The 19,869-nt window shown below is 43.3% G+C and overlaps 2 protein-coding genes across 4 annotated transcripts; both read right to left on the bottom strand.

Annotated features, from left to right (window-relative positions):
• Positions 1 to 60: 60 nt before the first annotated feature.
• fam118b (family with sequence similarity 118 member B) lies at positions 61 to 10,140 on the bottom strand. Of its 3 annotated transcripts, none has more exons than XM_003968254.3 (8): positions 9,669 to 10,140; positions 9,046 to 9,135; positions 7,287 to 7,539; positions 2,979 to 3,206; positions 2,325 to 2,453; positions 1,946 to 2,243; positions 1,578 to 1,643; positions 61 to 1,292 (listed from the first exon to the last, which is right to left on the bottom strand). In XM_003968254.3, exons 2-8 carry the CDS (start codon positions 9,126 to 9,128, stop codon positions 1,270 to 1,272), a joined length of 1,080 nt encoding a protein of 359 aa, XP_003968303.2. In that variant the 5' UTR covers positions 9,129 to 9,135; positions 9,669 to 10,140; the 3' UTR covers positions 61 to 1,269. The 3 variants fall into 3 exon arrangements, with proteins under 3 accessions (XP_003968303.2, XP_011606539.1, XP_011606540.1); XM_011608237.2 differs by having other exon boundaries at positions 9,912 to 10,140; XM_011608238.2 differs by having other exon boundaries at positions 61 to 1,643; positions 9,669 to 10,139.
• Positions 10,141 to 10,722: 582 nt separating this feature from the next.
• Positions 10,723 to 16,641, bottom strand: ilvbl (ilvB (bacterial acetolactate synthase)-like). The gene is made up of 14 exons (XM_003968265.3): positions 16,237 to 16,641; positions 15,676 to 15,877; positions 15,442 to 15,569; positions 15,066 to 15,316; positions 14,876 to 14,975; positions 14,686 to 14,783; positions 14,376 to 14,512; positions 13,956 to 14,090; positions 13,706 to 13,820; positions 13,176 to 13,345; positions 12,923 to 12,993; positions 12,710 to 12,781; positions 11,852 to 11,957; positions 10,723 to 11,736 (listed from the first exon to the last, which is right to left on the bottom strand). Exons 1-14 carry the CDS (start codon positions 16,348 to 16,350, stop codon positions 11,558 to 11,560), a joined length of 1,878 nt encoding a protein of 625 aa, XP_003968314.2. The 5' UTR covers positions 16,351 to 16,641; the 3' UTR covers positions 10,723 to 11,557.
• Positions 16,642 to 19,869: the final 3,228 nt, after the last annotated feature.

Genomic DNA, 19,869 nt, shown 5'->3' with positions numbered 1-19,869 from the left:
ATAAAGCTGTGTATGTCATCTCAACCTCTATCATGTCAAGTGAACACACAACGGTACACATAAGATACCAAAAAGTTTATTTTGGGAAACAGGACTTATAAATACAAGAAAGCACAAGCAAGTATTCATACAAAATCTGTCTCAAAAAAACATTTTTTAGCAAAGGAGTGGCGAGGTGGTTGTTACAGGCTGGGAAAGAAAAAAGTTCTTAGACTCTGAACAATGGCTGCTTCTCAGGGCTCCCATTTTCATTTCCTCACTAGCAACTGACGGTTTTCTTTAGCGGTTTTCCGTCTTGAGTGACGTCGCAGAGCTCGTTTCAGATCACAGGTTCAGCTTCCCCACTGTCCCTGACCATAAATCAGTTTGGTAACAAATGCCACATATTAAAGAATCAGTTTCCACTGCAAGAGTTCCTGTTAAATACCGTGGGCAGAAACCGCTCCTCTCACTTTCCCTATTGACGTCTGCGACCTCACAAGTCAAAGACAAAAATCATACCAAGGAAGGAGGCGGTAACAGTGGCTCAGACAAGGATTGGGCCGGCAAGCAGAAGGTTGGGAGTTCAAGACCTGGTGCAGACACCCCAGAGCAATGCCAAGGTACCTTTGAGCAAGGTCCCACACCCACAATTGCACTGCAACTCATCCCGGGATTCAATCCAACACCCTCCCCATGACCCCAAAAGGGATAGAGCAGTTACAAATAATTTAACCTTATTAATAGATCAGTACTTTATTACAGATCCTTATTAATAGCTCCGTACAGCTGATCACCTAGCAGGGCTTATTTACTCATCTACTGAATCACCTCTCACTGGCACCATGTGAGCCCTGCTCACATCTGTTCCTGTGTCATCAGGAGGGGCCGAGCATCAGCGAAGGAAGCCACGATGCAAATTTAAAAATAAGGAAGCAGCCATTGTGTTTGCATAGCCAAGTAAACCCCCGTGAGTGAGAAGATTTCCATTCCGTCGCGTGCAAATCAAGTTTTCCTACTTCAGTTCGGAGCATGAGGAGGTACAACCTTGACATACCGACCAATCAGTGAACAAAAGGAAACAAATAACAGCATGCACCAGATACTTCTTGCTGGGAAGGAAAAGTGATATCTGGCCTGAGATCTGCTTGTACATTTTAGTGGAAATAAAAACAGTGAACAATGCGGTACGTGTGTGTATAAAGACACACACATGCCTTTAAAATACTGACAGTGACTTTTAAGACTCACATGACTCCTAAATTGACTGACTGACATTAGACTGGATTACTACTCGCAGACTGATGACGAGGCTGTGGAGGTAAATGAGAAGGTTCAGTAAATAACATTTAAATGATCCCGACTGTGCAAGAAAGACACTCAAAAACAGAAACAGGGACAGTTCAGAAACAAAAGCGCCTGCCATGTGAATGCCATGCATGCTTCCACGTCAGCTGCCTCTTCTTAAAGACTAAGAGCAGATGTTTCCAAAACGAAAAGGTCAGAAAAGAGTCCTGGACAGAGTGTTATTCTAGCCTGAAAACCGTCCCTAGAAAGCAGCGAATGCCTGAAGCCAAAGAGAAACCTTCAGTCCTAACCTTGGAGGAGGCTCTTCTGTACAATATAGCCATTCTGCTGCTCCTCCCCGTTCTGTGAAGGAGACCCTGCAGGAAGAGTTCAAACACAGCATGAGGGCGGGGACTTGCTTTAGAGAATCTGTCGACACTATTTAGGTAAATCCCACAGAAGTAAACAATGTCTCCAATGAGCCGGAAGCCATTTCCGTCATGTTAACAGTAATTCTGAAGAATCTTGAAGAGCCGGTAGAGCTCATCAGTTGTGTTTGAATATTGCTCAAAGGGGGCAGACTGGGTAAAAGCTTTTATTGATAATTGCGCTGAGAGTAGGACCAATGAATTAGGTGCAGAAAACTTCCAACAGACACACAAGCGAGTCACTGTCTTACCCCAGCTGTTGGTAGACACATCACGGTTGCAGATCTCGTTGGCCAACCTCTCGAAGTACTCGGGGAGGTCGGCGTACTCGTCTCCGTAGGAGATGACTTTGATGCCCTTGTCCAACATGTTGTCACGCAGCTTCTTAAACTCACCCACGTCCTCCCGCCGCACTAGCATGAAGTGCTCCAGGTCTGACTTGTGCTTGACTGCCTCCAGGAACAGAGCCTGGAAGGTTGTGTCATCTACTGTGCGGCCACAGCCAAGAAACACAAACGATTTGGTCTCGTACAGCTTCTGGATCTCACGCTGTTGAGACCAACAGTGACTGAATCTCCGGTGAAACTTTACCGAGTCGCGGATGTCGTACGGCAGAAGTGGAAAACTCACCATCACCTCGGTGTTTCTCAGTACATTTTGGTAGCCAGCAGGGTGCAGTACAATACCGCTGGGGTTGGTGTACACGCCGTGGATGTGCAAAACACTTAACCTCCGCTTCTCCTGAGCCCACTCCAACACCTACACACACACACACACACGCACGCACACTTTTAACAGTCAAATGCACTCAATCCTGTTCTGACTGGGTACAAACCGCTGAACAGCACTAAGAGGATATTGGCCCTGATGGAAATGAGGCATAAATACCAGGACTGAGAGGCAAAGTGGAGGGTCTCTCAAATGGCTTTTAATAACTGGAGAGATAACGGACATAACTGAATAAAATGAGTGAGACAAACTCCTGTTTGTTCTTTTTTCCTGGGAACCAAGCGCATTCCCCTTCAGTTTAAATCCGAAAGTCAATATTTTTCCATCAATAAAAATCAGCAGCCTGTGAGTAATGACGGGAACTTTAAACTTCCTCCAGCTGCCACCGTAACTCTTTCAGGTCAAAGCATTGGTTACAGTCCAACAAGGAAGGAATCAAACCTATGCAGAAAGGAGCAGCCGATAGCTTTAATGACCTTTGCTCTCACTAAAATAAGCTGACGGGTCATGTTTATGGCAAACGGATCAATACCACATTAGTTCAGCCGTGTTTACCTTCTTCTCATCAGTCAGGTCCAAAGACTCCAGTTTGGTGCCCTGATGAGCTGCGTAGATCTCCAACAGGTTGTCAAAGTTAGTGGTGAGTACCAGCGCGCCGCTCTCCATCAGCTGCAGCACCGAGCGCAGGAGATGTTTCCCAGCGTGCTCCATCTTGCACTCCAAATCATCGAACACCTCATAAAGGCAGTCCTTGAAGAATGTGGAGCGCACGTTGCCTGTTCTCTGGACAAAAAAAAGAAAAACAAGAATCCTAGAATGACTTTGCTTTGAGTACAACAACATTTTTAAAAAAAGATCATAAAAGACACAAGTTGGACTGGTGAACTGTCCTCATTTAGGGTATCAGTCCTTAATTAGAATGTTAGGGTCATGGCTGGTTTACAGCGTTAGCAAAGGTCAAGTGATGCTAATTTCAAAGCTTTCTGAATACCCAGAATCCTGTAATCTTGTCCAAACAATCAGGAGCCACAGTTCCCCTGAGCAGCTGACTGACACTCTAAAAAAAAAATGAAAAGGAGCCTCTCCAAAAGCAAATTGCTATAACCACAGATTACAAAGGAACATCTAGACGAGCCCCAAGGAATTCAGAAACAAGTCCAGTGGATCGATGAGGTTGAAATAGCACTCTTTAGCTGCAATGAGCAAAGGTATGTTTGGAGAACAAAGGACACAGAGCTTTATTAAATGAACTGTGACTGAAAAAAACGACCGTGAAGCACAGGGTGGATCCATCATGCTTTGGGGTTGTGCTGCAGCCAAAAGCTTAGGAGTGATTCAAATAAATTCCAACAAGTTCTTAAAGAAATCATAACATCTGCAAAAAAGATGAAGATGAAAAGAGGAGGGCGTCATCAAATGGCTAATCCACCCTGGAAGACCTCATGAGGCTCCAGCTGAAGGTTTAGCCACGGCCTTCCGGAATCTGACACAAGTAGAAGAAGAGGAAAACCCCTCAGACAAGAACAGAAAGACTCTTTGCTGCTACAAAATAATTTTTCCAGCTGTGAATAACAAAAAAATACAATGATTTTGTTTGAAATGTGAAGGGAATGCATCATCTTTGGAGCTCATGAGGGCCCAAACCTTTCCATGCCACTGTAGATAAAACTGTCTCAAATTTCAAGAAAAAGTGAACATTACAGCTGGATGGGTAAAGCCACAACAAGCAGCCTTTTAATCCAACTGAACTCCTGAGTTCAGTTTTTTACTTGGAACAGACCTGCCCCAGAGTGCATGGCCTGACTTCAAATACAGGGATGAATTAAGCCCAGTTACAGTTCTGTCTATAAGGTCGGAAATCACAGGCTCTGAGCCTTAAACCTGAAAGGTGTGGGGCTTAATGTGCATTTCTTTTTGCATGCGAAGCTACCCTATAGAGGTCCAGTTTGTTCTGTATAAGAAACCCATCTGATCTTGTCCAAAGCTCTCTAAATAGCAACTCTTAGCCTGAGATTATTAGCTGTGATCACATGGTATAAATCTCTTCTTTAACTGCCCGAGCTGAAAAAGCCAGAGGACAAAGAAAGACCAAGAATAGCAAAGAGCAGGAAAGGAAGACAGTAAACAAGATGATCCTGGCTCTGGGGAATGCTCTGCTGCATCTTTAACAGGCTAAAGGGCAGGTGTCCCAACAGGGAACAATGCTGGAGGGCTGCAAAATCCAACAAGCAACCAGTGTTTTTGAAACATTCAATATGAACTCAGTTTTCAGAGTTCACACAAACGGAATATTTCAATGTCTCAAAGTCTACTCCTTTAAAATCACTGATTTTACAAAAACAGTCACAAGGGAATAGAAAAATAAAACTGAAGAAAATCAGGATTTTAGCGTGCCCAAACTAAAACGCATTAAAAGGTCCTAATGAACACGTCAAGCCGTAGATGGGAAATCCAACTGCTCCTGCGTGGTCAAACCCAAACTGCTCGAGGTTCCGGTGCTGTTTGCATCCCCCAGCCTGTCATCTGGAATAAGACAGCAGGCAAAAATGCAAAAAAAAAATAAAATAAAGAAGCAGCCAGATGCAAAACAGGACTTGGGAGGAGATTTAGGAGAAAGAATACCCCCTTTCTAAATTGATCTTAAACATTCAACTCACTAGTTAACTTCTTTATAGACCGTTTGTTCTGGGTGCAGTAGGTGAACCAGGAAAAACTGAAGCCTTATTTCCTCCAATAAACCAACGCCCTGTCATCCTACTGTACGGGAATGATCAAACTGTATGCAAACCTTTCCTGTAGTCCCTGTACAGTCCCCAGAAGGACGTTCATGTGATTGCTCAACTCTGTTGCTTCTGGAAAACACAAGTGTCTTACTAAAACTATAAACAACCCCACTGTTCCCATTTGCAGCGTGGCGCAGAACCATGAATGAAGGGAGGAACATGAAAATCCAGACTGAAACTATTGTTTCCATTTCCCTTCTGAACAAACAGTCAGCAAAGTTGTCATTAGCCTCATTTTTGCCGGTGTCAGAAGTCTGAGGCAGATTACCCTCAATAGCTGCGGCGGTGCACGGAACACATGGAGACGCTGGTGGAAACTGGGTTAAACTCTCTCAGCACACTTTCACTGGAGTACCAAGCTCGAGACGCTCGTGTCTCTGTTCCTTTAAGAGCTGTGTGACATTTGTTCTCATGACCAGACGTAAGGGACCGTTGAAGATTCCTTCGCTTTGGATCAACTCTACTGTGTCGTTTGCTCCTCGTGTGTTCAGAGAGACAAACTCCGCGCCGAGAACCTGCTGGTCCCACCATTTTCTCCCTCACCGGCACGTCAGAGTCTGCTGTCTCCGAGGAAAAAGGGGGGGCCCGGTCAACGCCTGCACAACTGTGGACTGAGATAAATGCAGTGGATGAGGCCATAAAAGTGCTGTTTGCTTTCTTTGGGACAACAAACCTCAGGGCTGAGACAAAGCAATGTCAAAAGTGCGATGAGACATGACTAACAAAGGAGGCAAATGGTTTTAAAGCTCCCATCTGCCAGACTAGTTCTTTATCAGACTGCAGAAAAAAAGACATCCTGGGACCATTTTGGTGAGAGGGGGGGGGCTGCAGCATATTAGAAAACGGTGATGAGGAATAGCTGCTGCTCTGGAGCTAATAAACATACTCAGACCTGCCAAAATCTAATACATGCCAGCCAGTAAGAACCATTACACAGTTGCTTTATATGCTCTGCGTCTGTGTGAGAGGCAGTAACGCTCATCCAGAACCATCCTTCAAAACCTGAGGCTGGAATTCCAACTCATAATCTCCAGTGGATCCAGCCCTGCAGAGATTAGCATAAAAAAGCCACCTTGCTTATCAGTCTCACGCAGCACAAGATTGCTAAACTTTAAAGATGGACTATTTGTTGCAGGACAAAGTCAAAGTGTGATTCAAACTCCTTTGCTGCTTTATTGGATTTTCTTCCCCCCTTCCCCCCCAATCAGGCTCTGAATGTCTCAAACACTGAATAAACAATCTCCGTCTGACTTAAACACCGATTTCACAACAAAGCAGTGACAACTAACACATTCCAGTAACGTGGGGCCCACCGACAAGACATGTTGGTGCAAACACATATGTTGCCTCAGTATGGGAAAAACCATGGAAAACCCCATCCGGAGTCACTAACCTTAACCCTTGTGGCCAAACAATTGTCATGAGTTCCTATATTGGGACTGAAGACTGTGATATTTCCACCTTTTGTAATGGAATTTATAATAAGAGGTAAAATTCTAATATGGTGACGGATCACTTTTAATGGAAAACAGACTGGAAAACTGTCCAGGGTGTTTTGCTGCCTCCTGCTGTGATTGACTTCCTCACCCTCTGACTGTGAGTAGGAATAAGCAGGAAAAAGAAATTACAAAAAAAAGGATGGATGAACTAAAGGAGAACATTCAAAAAATAATCAAATTTGAGTGATAAATATTGTTGAGATATTTCTAACAATATTATACACATAACATTAAGTCTAAGCATTAAATCACTATTGCATGCTTTTAATTTGGAGACAAACACATGTTGAAAACACCAAAGGTGTGTTCAGGTTCATACCTTTAGGATTTTTCTTTCTTTAAATAACCAGAACTTTTAAAAAATATATATAACATAAGCTCTGGCTCTGAAAAAGGATGCCGCCTCATGATATAAAATCATTCTCTCTATTATAAGAGTATCCCAAGACCAAACAAAGAGCATCCTCAGTGAGGTCAACACCTTATCTCCGATTGACACATGGACAACCGGAAGGAACAGACCCAACAATCTGCCCGGCATGTTTATACAAGTGGGAGAGCACAAAACCCCTCAAACTTACCGGGGAGAGTTTCTGGATGAGGTCATGGGCCACGTGCACCAAATTCTTATCTTCCTGCATGTGCTTCTGGAAGCGCCTGCTCTCCTCCTCCTCCAGCAGGTCAAAATCATTAGCAGCATCCAGCAAAGCCTGGATGAGGCCTTTCCAGGAGCGGAGCGCAGGGACCTGGGGGGCTACGGCAGAGCTGACCCCTGTGCCGATCACCAGCACCAGCTCAGGGGCTCGCTTGGTCTTCAGACTGGGCAGCAGTTTCCTGTGGGGCAGGCAAAGATTGAGTGATGATGCTTCCCAAACGCTTCCGATGGCGCGGCGGCTTCCTAAACACTGCGTTTCCAGAGCTGGACGAGGACATTAGAAACAGTTTGTGTAACTCATTCTGCGCAAGTCGAGGCAAAAGAGGCAGAAACACAGAGGCTGACGCCCAAACAGAGCCAACATTCACAGAAGAAGCCTCAGAGGGGAGAAGCTCCAAGCTGAAGTCAGACCTTTACACAACCAATCTGATACCACACTTACAAATTACCGGTATGTCGCCATATATACCTACAAAAAAAAAATACCTACAAAATGCTCTCATGACTTTTGAAGCTTCTTCTCCAGTGCTGATAACAATGCAGGTCAGCCGGATGTGGATGTATTCTAGGGCCTACCTTCAAACACGGCTCAACATCAAGGGGAACTCGTCAGGGGGAATGAGCCAAGAATCCAAGGGGAAAAAAAGTCTAGTTCATCCTGGGGAGCAATTTCCAAACAACAGATGGTACCACATTCATCTGTACAAACAAGCATAATCACCATGGGCTCGTGCAGCCTTCAGACCCACAGGAAATAGATACGCTGCCTCCAAAGGATGCAGGTTATTTTGTGGAAAACAACCCAATCAAACCTCAGAACAGCAGCACAGATTACAACTGACATGTGAACATCTGTTTCCATCTAAAAAATGGCCTCCAGTCTGATGAAACATGAATGTCACGGTTGTAAAAAAAAAAAAAAAGACATGAGTAATGAAGCCCTTTTTGGGGCTTGAGTTAAGTTTTAAAGAAACTGGGAAGACTTACAATTTAGAGAAAGAATCCATGTTGTGGTGGGGGAGGAAAATCAATGACGTCAAGAGCAGGAAAACATGGAAAACAACAATTCCCACAGTAATTGTTGCAAGGTGGCATGAAGAGTTAACTGGAGGGTCCATCATGGTAGAAGGTGTGTGTGTGTGTGTGTGTGAGAGAGAGAGAAAGAGGGCAAGGAGGTCTACACACCTGACTCTGTCACAGATCTGTTAGGAGAAATGGGCCACAAATCCAGTATATACTCCAGTAGAAACATTGGACCTATGTTAAGCGGTTTAAATGTAATACTACCAATGTTCTGACCCACTGAGAAAGAAAACAAGTCAAACTAATTCCCTTCAACTGTAACACTGATCTTAACTGACCTAAAATGAACGATGACCTGAAAAATAAAATAATAATTGCATGTAAACATCTGACTTCAGGTGGAAAGGTGAAAGAAGTAGTTAGGCAAAGAAGAAAATATGGATAGATAAAGCAACACTGCAGTGTTAAAAACTTGCAAAGCGCACAAATTGGTCCGTTCCTCATCGGTCTGTCATCAAGGTGCCCAGAAGCTAGTTGACATTGAAATGTACCCATATTGGAAAGGAATTTTAGTTTCCAAGGTTTGCTGTACGTATATTAAACATTAAAAAAAGTTCAAGTAGATATCCGAATGTGGCTGTGGAGCAGCTCTTCTGGATTACCTGGGCTTTTTAGCATTGGAGTCTGCATCCTGAGAGTCGGCTGCAGGTCTCTTCTCAGTTTTCACTGAAACAATGGAGGCCATTCAGCTCCTGCAAGAGACACAGGACGGACCATATGCTGCTGTCTCTGATCACTGCTCAGCTAACGACAAGACAAGTGTGGCAACATTTCCAAGCACGGAGACCTGCATCGTGCACGCCTCCACCCTGCGAGGCTTCTCACAATCCAGTGGTTTTATCTATGTTAGAGGTCAAAGCCAGGTACAGGCAGGTGTCAGGTGCACATTTTGTAAACAGGAAGTAACTGATCAACTTCCGCACAGAAGCGGCCTCGTCCAATGATATACAGTTAGAAATAAGGAAGGTATGTATATAATGTACAGATGAATTATAGTTGTGTAGCTGAGATCGGGTTTGCTGACATTTGACTTGTTTTTAAAAACAGAAGTCATTTCAAACCGTGGGTCAGGTTAGCATGACCGTGCTAACTTTGTTTATGCCACGTTCGATTCTCTACAGGAACCGAAGCTACTCAATAAAAAGCTACCATGCATCACCATTGTGGTAATAAACGCGAGAGTACACCACAAATTTATGTTGATAAAACCATGTTATGTACTTACCTGAATGGGTGTCCGGTAAGTCTCAGGTTGTGGTGTTAAATTCAAACTTTACTCGAATTAAATAATGAATATCACTAACGCAACCCTCGTTGTTAGCTCTATGACAACCGACTTGAGAGGGTTTCTTGGTGACAAACTACTGCATCATTTTCTTTCGCTGATATTGGTCTTAAATCAAAATAGTTGCTTTGAGCTAAATTAGCAATCTTCGAAGTTCAGCGCACCGAACAAGCTGCGTCTTACTTGTTCATCTTCATCTACGCTGAATGGAAACGGTATGTGCGTCGTCTTTAGCCAATATTATAAAGCTCAGCGCCAGCTCCCCCGGAGGACCGTTATATAGCACTTTGTTGTCAGCCCACCCAGACCCTCTCCGGCATATTTAGCCGAGTGTGTTGAAGTTTAGTGGATCTGTTCAAGTCACCGTCAGTGCTCATGTTCAGCCGGCGCTCTGGTGATGCGTTCACGGCTGCTTGTAAAATAGAATGATACCACACGAGTTGACGTTCAGATTATGTATCGCAGTAATTACGAAAGAATATTTTTAAATTAATAACTAGCATTTACCAAGAAAAGATTTTTTTACCCCATTAAATATCAATAAATGGTTATTTTTTATTTACATTTCGCACCCGGAATGAAAACGTACTTGAAGTAGGGAAAGCATCAATACGTGTGACGTTGAACTAATTATATAGGAGACGTAAATGCACAATGACGTGGACAAGCTCTTGATTATAGGTTCAATGTTTCAGACAGAGACCGGGGGATGAAAGATTTAGATCTTTCAACCTTTTACTGAGAGAGTGCGGTGATAGCAAAGTGACCCGTTCTTTCCCTGCACACTGTTCCACATAAAACCTTTCCAACACGTCAGCCTTGAGTTTATGAAACCCACTCTTCACTGCCACCTTCTGTTCAAAACTAGAACTGCACCGAATTTTAAAGGCTGATGTTTGTGCTCCAGTTTGAAGATAAAAGCAGGATTACTTTTTCAGGCGTACTAATACATGTTATTTTCTGCATAGGTAAGTGAAAAAATACACACAGCCACTCATGAGTCAATTATTTTTTTAATTTATTTGGCAATCTATCAAAATATTCATGAGAAATGTCTGACACTCCTCCCCTAGGATAACCAAGTGAAATATCAGTATTAAAATGACAATATCAAAACATTCATTTAAATGACTGTCATGTTATGGTGCAATACAACCTGTCAGACATTTTTCACATCATAATAAAATCCAGTACTCTTAAGTTCTTATTTCAATACATAACTCATTCAACACTGAATCAATTTATAAATATTACCAAAGACACAATCAAGCGTTTATAAGGCCAAAAAAAATCAACATCCCCTTATTCAAAATGATTAATCCTCACATAACTACGGTTGGAAGATTTAATCTAATATCACAAATGAAAACCCCAAGTTCATTCAATACCAGGAGAAAAAGTTGAGTTGTGTTGCATCTATTCCCCAACAACCTCTCAAAAGATGATTTGATGATGGATTCCCTTTAACATCACATGCACCTCAGTGTAGTGAGAGAGATTTAGACCCGACTGCTCTGGAGCTGTTGTATTTACGTGAGCGAACCAGATGACAAAATGTGCTGAGAGTTAATCTTTTTGGATTGAAGCAATTGTCTTAAGAATAGTGACTCATTATTTGTTGAGGAAATACTGTAAAATTATTGTAAATGGGTTTTTTTGCCTGCTACAGGTGCAACCTGTTCAATTTATTGCTGGGGGGAAATAATGACAACAGACTTTATCATAGGGTGAAATATGGCTTTAAGAGCACAAAGGAATGGGACAGGCCTGCTCAGGACGAGGATTTCCACATCCAGTTCTTCTGAAGAGGGCTGTTAACCCCAGCTTCTCTACACTGAGATAGAACCCTCCCTGAAGTTGGTTTTACCTATCAGAACATTGAGAAGTACCGCTTTTCCCTCCCGGGTTTCCTCCTGAGCCTGTCCGATGATGTCTCTTAGCTGGTCCTCTTGGTTACGCCCTATAAGGTAGCCTTTACCGCCGTAACCATCAGCCACCACGTGATAATCTGCAAAAAAGAGAAAACCTGTCAATACCGGTAGAAACTACCAGACGGCCCAAAATAGATTGTTCAAACCAACTCCTATTCCTTCTGTTACAATATTCTGTGCAAATATATAGACCTGTGAAAGCCAGGCCACACGCCACATTGCTGCCCAAAATGGGAACCTGCTCTCGGGATATCTGGCTCCAGCAAGCGTCATTTCCCACCACAGCTAGAACTGGAGTCTGGGGGGAGGGGTGACAGAAACATGATACGAGTAGAATGAAAATATGCAGGAAAATGAGTAATAAGTTCAATGCAACATTGTACATCAGACCTGCTGAGGAAAAACATCTATGGTTTCAAACAATTAACAATATTTTAAACAATCAGACTATTTTAAAATGAGGATTATTCCATATTCAGTAATTGTGTGATTCAGAGAGACAGGCAACAGTGTCATCACTGAGATCCCTGATTGTTTGATGTCATACATGGCGGCACCAGGGCCATATGCACGCTGACATGTCGAGCAAATGGAATGGATGTCTTTGTCACGTGGGAAGTGAACCCAGGCTGCACCAGGAGGAACCAAGAGAAAAGTCACAGAGTAGCTTTGAGGACTGCGTCCTAGCACGTTGCAGCATTAGGTTAGCATTAGCAACCTTAGATTCAGGAGTATATTTACACTCATTATTGACCCGCAGTTACATCGGACAGGTTTAAACTGTCAACTTAATTAACCTTCTTAGTCCTTGGCTGCATGTGGAGGTCATACTAGAAGATGTTCAGGCCTCACGCCACATATAGCCAGTCGTTGTGAGAAAAAAACAACCTTTAAACACTGTTAAACTGCTACCAGTCTGAATAATTTTGCTATTGACCTAAAAGGATCACAACCTTTATTAAGTGCATCCTTATATCTCACAACAGGAATCATGCACTGGATTATAAATAGGGTGCAAACAAGTTAACATAACAGAATGAGATACTTTACCTTATGTCTCGTAAAAGTGTCAAACTCTGCGACGCTGTAGCCTAAGGAGCCGTCACCATAAACGATCCAGACCTGAACGGACAGAAAAGTAACTCACTGCGGCAATACTGAGAGCCAATTAAAAAATCCATTAAATTGACAATATCACTACTCCTAATGCTCCAACTGCTGCTGCTACTACTTCTAGTGATAAGAAAGAGAATAGTAAAACACCTCTGAGTCCGGCCGGCACAGTTTTGCCCCCAAGGCAAATCCTCCTCCAACTCCCAGAGTTCCAAAGGCTCCTATATTTACATGAGGAATAACAAAAATTAGAATAACAAGCAACCCTCATGCTGTGGCTAGATTCATTATTCATTGGTTTTTAGTAATTTGTGATGTCATTTTCCTGGAACCACACGCGGTCACACGTCATATTGACACATCTACACGTCACAACTGTCGTTAGGTTGTGTAGAGATCTGACCTGGGTCGAGCCATCGCAGTGGGCCCCTTGGTCTCATTATGTAAGCTGCACTCCCAACGAAATCCCCCCCATCAGCAACGATGATGCTGTCCTCTGACATCAGCTCGTCCACACAATGCAGAACTTTCAGGGGATTTAAATGGTGCTCGGTCTTCTCCTCGGCTTTAGCTCTGGAATAAAACAAGGCATTTATGGCAGTTTGACATGATTTGAATTGTTAGCAAAGGTCATGCAAAGCCTCGTATATACCTAGAGAGAAGATAAGGATCACTTATGAACCGCACATACACCTGCACAACGCTGCACATTTATCTACATGTTTCTTCACACACCTCCACCAACAACACAAGACGGCTCTGGTAAGATGCAGCACTGTCTTTTTTGTTGTGCAAGTAGTGAAATGCCATTTAAGCTTGAAGCAAAAGTAGATGTATTCTCCTGTTCAAGGAGGAAATAAGCATATTCCATCATAAAAGCTATGGGGAGACACACAGGAGCTGAAGGTCATGTCACGTCTGCTACAGGTGTACCTGTTGGTATTTTCTTTGGTCACATCTCCGGCTTTGAGACTCTGCGGCCAGTCCTCTGGACAGCGGTGGCCCTTCAGACCTTTAGAGAGTCGTACTAGAAACGAGCCGGCATCACCTACAACAGCCCAGACAGATAAATAGATGCTGTCAAACAATGTTTTCATCCTTTTATTAAAGGGCACCTGCTGAAAGGTATTGTGAAAAAGACAGCAATACATTGAAGACTTCAGGGAAATCCTTTTGAACATACCCTGAATTGCTATGGTTGGTTTCCAGAACATGTCGGAGTTCTTCAGCAGCTGCGTCTTGTCTCTGTTGACAGCGATGATTTTACTGCGCCTGTTCAGAACTCTGCCGTAGCTCAACCGGAAGTCACACACGGTACCTGTAAACACCGATTTGGGTCTTGACTGAATTGTAATGGGATATTACCTTCAACTGTCATTATATCTGAGAGAAAGGAAAGATGCAGTTCTGTGATGTGTCATCCTTGTAAAATATATATTAAAGAAACACTTCTGACTAATAAAACCCACTCTTTGAAAATATGCACCACCATCCAAGAGGTAAAATGAAGGGTTCCTAAGCAAAAATATAATCGTGTGGATCGTCACTTTATTGTAACGTAATTTTAAAGCAGTTGGTTCTTACCACTCAGTAAAAGTTTTACCTGCTAAAAGCACCAAGTCTGCCTCTTTCAGAGCATCTCGCCGGTTCTGTCTGATGTGAATGGGACTGTTTTTACCCAGCATTCCACGGGCCATGCCCCCAAGGAAACAGGGGATTCCCAGGTCCTCCAGCGCCTTCCTAAAAACAAAAACATAGATAATGTACCGTAAATGTGACAGAATCATTCTAGTGTTTGCATTTGTGTACCTTCAGTAAGACTAAACCCTGAAAATGACGGTCTTTGATGCTATTTTGATGGAAAAACGCTATTTCTACCAGCATTAAGCTGTCATTTTGTCATGAAAAAGTACCTGATATCATCGACCGGCGTTGGAGGTAGTGTCGCTTGGCTTCCCAGCAGCACAACAGGTTTCTTGGCTCGACTCACCAGCTCGATGCAATTCTGAATCTAATTTGTAAACGGGCCAAAGGGAAAGTTGCGAAAGTCTGATTTAACTGTAAAGCAGAAATCTTGAAATGAAGGACCTGTGAGTGACTGACCTGATTGTCTGTAGCTAGAGGGATGTCAACAGGCAGTGGAGACACATCTCTGGCCTCCCAGGCTCCAGCAAAAAGGTTCATTAGGTGGTTATTAAGGTACCTTCAGATTTCACAGTATCAAATGAGCACAAATAATGAGTTTTACTGCCACAGTGTGACTTCAGGCACCCAACAGTCGTCACAGACGTACCACGAGACTACTTTTCCCATCAGTCCTTTAGGAGGGTTCTTCACGCCAAACTCTTTGGACACAAGGTGAAAGGGATAAAGAGTGTCAATGGGGAACTCAATGAAAACCGGTCCAGGAGTTCCCGACTGAGCAATGGCGAGCGCTTTCCTCACGGTGGGTATGATCTCCCTGACGGTCCTGATGGACGCGCAGAACTTACACAGCGGCTTGAATAGAGACATCTGGTCGATGTCTTGCAGGGCTCCCCTGCCCTGTCCCACACAGCAGACAGAGATAGTGGACAGAGAGGGTCAGGTAGAAGACTTTTAGCTGTTGCTTAAAAGCATACCACGTTCACGTTATGAGCACAGTCGAATCGCTATAGCGGTCGCTCCACCTGCAGTAGTGTCCCAGCGGCGCCTCCCATAAGTAACAATGGAGATTCTGCCATTTGAGCGTTCTTCACCGCGGTCACGGTGTTGGTGAGCCCTGGGCCGGCAGTCACTGCTGCCACACCCACGCTACCTGTTGAATGTAAAACAGCAAAGTTGATTCTTGATTAATTCTTCAAACATCAAGGTGTACACATATTTAAATACAGTTGTATTTAGAATATTTCTGAGGAAAGCACCTGAGAGTCTTGCTACAGCATCAGCAGCAAAGACAGCAGTGGCTTCGTGCCGGGTGTCCACAATGCGGATTCCCACCTTCTCACAGGCGACCAGGATGGGTGAGATGTGTCCACCCACAAGGGTAAAGACGTACTTGACCCCATGGGCTCGGAGCACAGCCGCCACACTCTCACCGCCGTGCCTCGGACTCTCCACCTCCGTCTGAACCAAGGTCACGCATCAGACCAGTAAACCCAGAGCAAATCCCCCCACAAGTTACTGATTGAGTGGACTCAACAAAGTTGTAAAAGAGAATAAAGGTGGATCTCAGATAAACTGCTGTCAGTGTGAGTTGGAGGCCCATCTAAAGGTCACCTCTGCTACCCTTTATAATGTCACTGCATTTGTCTGATCTCAAAACAGTTTTTGGATGCTCAAAGTTTACCTGAATGGAGACCACCAGTAAAACTATCTTGGGACAATAAACAGACAATGCTGGAATGTTTGATGACATGTATTTGCAACCTGCACGTAGATAAAGAGAGAGAAGGCACCGTTACAATTACCATGTAGCAACCTACCTTGTGAAATAATTGATAAAGTAAGCCAAGTTTGTAAGCTGCAAACACAAGTCCTCCTGCAGCTATTCCAACACAGCAACCAAGAAAGGTACACATGGAACAAACTGCCTCCATGTTGAGACAATAAAGCGCAAAACGATCAACTCAGCCAAACTTATAAGTATCCAAACCTAATCTAATAGCTTTGCTCGGCTAGGCTAAAGTACTGTAGCTTCTTCTGCAAACGCTTTGGTGTAATTTCTTGAGTCGTCAATTTGCCAGCCTAATCGCACATGAAATCTAACGAATTGCAGTTAGTGACAAAGGCGACAACATAATATGTAATGAACACTTGTGGAACTAAAGGAGGGTTGTCACAGCGCCCTGACAGGGAAATAACAACGGATACTTGACAAAATAGAATTCGCGGAAATACACGAGTAACTTCCGGTTGTTCATTTCAAAATAAACTTTACGTCCGCGCATCCGCTAGATGTTTTAGAGTTCGCTTCTTTCTGCCTGTATTTTTGAGAATTATACGTCTAAATATGTTCATATACAATGTGACGCGAGACTGCGTTATTCATTTTAATGTAAAATTCCTCTCGATATTTGAGCCCGGAGTTTATTGCTAAGGAAAAGCAACATATTTTCCGGTGATCCTTCGTTCTTCCTGACAAACAGGGTTGACGTTAGTGTCTTTGTGCGCTCTCTTTTATTAAAAGAACAGCCCTCTGCTCCAATTAGATGCTGGCTGGGTGTCACCCTGTTCATTTGTTGTCATTTTCTTTGAATGTCATTTATGAATTAATTAGTCAAATTGATCACATGATACACGATTAATTATTTTATAGACTAAATTGATTAAGTCAGAGACACATTGGGGAGTTAATGGTCATTGTTGTCTTACAATTATAGTACGTTTTATTGTTTGCAAATGGTACATGCTGAAAACTATTTTGTACATGGCTTCAGCTGCCAATAACTTAACAAATGTCTGTGACAAAACTGCTGCAATGAATGGAATCTCATCCTTTGATTATTAAATACGCTGTTGTATTTGCAATGTTAAAAAAAGAGTGGCTTCGCTTCCTGGAGGAACGCAGCTGCAAGTGTTAAAACTTGTGTAAACTGGTTCTGGAGAAAGACAAAGGATACGTTTGCAGTACGGCTACTTTCAGGCAAGTGGCGCTGTTTCTCTTGAGAAGGCCACACGCTTTTTACACTTAAGTTGCCATCCCAGTTGCGCTCCAAGAAGCTGGTTAGAAACAATATTTTCATTTAATCTTATGCATGAATATACGTTTGTGAGAAAGAACAATAACGTGCCTGAATCTTAATCTTCTTGAACTCACTGCAGCTTGTGACAACAATCTCCCATTGTGTCCTCCTTAACCACCTAATCTGCATTGGAATAAATCACACCGTGTCTCCTGGTCCCTTACCTCTCCAGTCCCTCCTCTCGGTAGCATCTTTAGCAATCACCAACTCTATTTTCCCTGCTAACCAGATGGCATCCAGCTCTGGCTCTCCTGCAAACCTGCTTCTGCACTTTCTTGAACCCTACCTTTTGTTTTGCTACAAGATGCCAAAACCAGTTTTTCTCACAACTTTCTCAAACTCATTGGAAAGAATTCCTTTCGGTTGGCAGTAAATCTACATTGTCTAAATGATTTTGACACTACAACCTGATAACATCAGGGTCCGTCCCTCCTCTCAGGTCAAGAGTCTGAGCGTCATCAGGGCGGCACCCTCTTCCCTTCGGATAATAATAACCACCCGATCTGCAGACTTTCACTTTCCCAATATCACTCGCCCTCGCCCATCACTCTCCCCCAATGAAACTGCCATATTGATTACCGCCCTTGTCACATCCTCGCTGGAATGCTCCTGTGCTTGGTCCGCCACACAGATCCCTCAATAAACTGCAAAATTCGGCTGCACGCATCATTTCCAGAACTCACATCACCCCTGTCCTTAAACAGCTTCACTGGCTTCCGGTCCTCCTCCGCACTGACTTTAAGTTCCTGCTCCTCACATTCAAGGATCCTACCTCACCAAATATACACAGCTTCCTGTAAACTTGGGACCTCCTCTGCTCCACTCCCCTTCTGCCCCTTTTGGTACCCACAATCAGTAATTCTTTACAGTGAAACCTGCACAATTTCTATACTTTGTTTAGTTCTTATTATACAGTTCTCTCTACTGTATGAAGATGGTACTGAGATCATCATGTGATTAATTTCATCAAATTCAACTGTATTAAAGTTAGCACAGAAGAACTACTGCCAGGCTCTTTAATGTGTTCTAAATTTACTGGCCACTGTGCAACTCTGTGGGTGGTCCTGTTATCAGAGTTCTAGCCAGAGATGGATACAGCTCTTATGCCACAAATGGGAAAAAAAAAGGTACAAACAGATTTGTTCTATTCTGATCATCATGTCTTGCCCACGGATGGGCCAATTACCTCTGTTTTGCATTGTGCTGTTGTTTAAAAAGTGAGCATTGATATAATTACCTGAAAGAATAGCACCAGTCTCGTTTCAACAGTGTTGTTGTCTCATTTGATTGAACGTGTCCAGGAGCATCACAGAGCTCCCGCTGACCTCAGACAACTGGGATGGACTGAAGCACGGAGGTGTTGTCAGATAAGACTCTCTCTCCCTCTCTCTCTCTCGCACACACACGCACACACACTCTCCTGTGATGGACTGATGCCCTGATGCCTCTTGCCATGCAGTGGGACACACAGCTGCACCCCTGATGGTGAAGAAAAACCTACAATCCTGAAGAAAAGACTGCAACAATAGCAGCATTTCTGTGAGGAAGCACATAAAACAATATAATGCAACACAAGAACACAAATAAGAAGACGGGCTGAATAGCTGCAAAGCAATTCTTGAAAATAAATCTAAACTTCGCACATGGTAATGTACAAGTTTGTTCAAATATAAGACAATTGGATCAGTTCACACGTGTACCGTTTCACTGCACAAAGAAACTGATCATTTATGAAATATAAAAGAAAAAGCCATAGGAAGTCATAAAAAAAGCTACCATTTATCCAGCTAACTGGATGGAAATACTAACAGCCGAGATGTAGCAAAACAACCTCGAGATGAGGGCTGAAGGTCAGCGCTGAAGGTCAACACCAGGGGAGCTGGATGAAGGATGGTTTTGAAGGCATCAGATGTTTTGGATGCACATTAGAAGCTTCAGACAAGCACCCAGGAGGCTTCTTTGCTTTCATGTGTCCATCCATAATCAAACTTGCTATATGTGGAACAAGTTTCTTCTTGTTGCAGAAGGTGTTTCATGCAAGCTCCTGTAACAATCACCCGGATCAGAAAGACTCAGACCCCTGTGAGGAGCGGCTAAACTACACAAATGAATGAAATAAAGCCTTGGTATCACCTTGATGGGTTATTTTCCCCAGGTTTTATGCTGGTCTGATTTGTGAAGGAGGTTTTCAAAAAAGAGAAGGTGTCAAAATTTTGTCCAAACTGGTTTGGAGTTCTTGTACTTTGTGTACGCCCACTCGTCATCCCTGACATTGTAAATTTAAAACTGAGAACTTCTACTTTATATTTTCATTAATACCGCAGATGAAATGATGCTTGAAGCCTCTCATCTTCATTCAGAACCATTCCAAAA

The sequence above is a fragment of the Takifugu rubripes genome, chromosome 11, assembly GCF_901000725.2.
Source record: "Takifugu rubripes chromosome 11, fTakRub1.2, whole genome shotgun sequence".
NCBI classification, from domain to species: domain Eukaryota; kingdom Metazoa; phylum Chordata; class Actinopteri; order Tetraodontiformes; family Tetraodontidae; genus Takifugu; species Takifugu rubripes.
The sequence above is the reverse complement of the archived record's forward strand: the minus strand, read 5'-3'. Positions and strand labels throughout refer to the sequence as shown.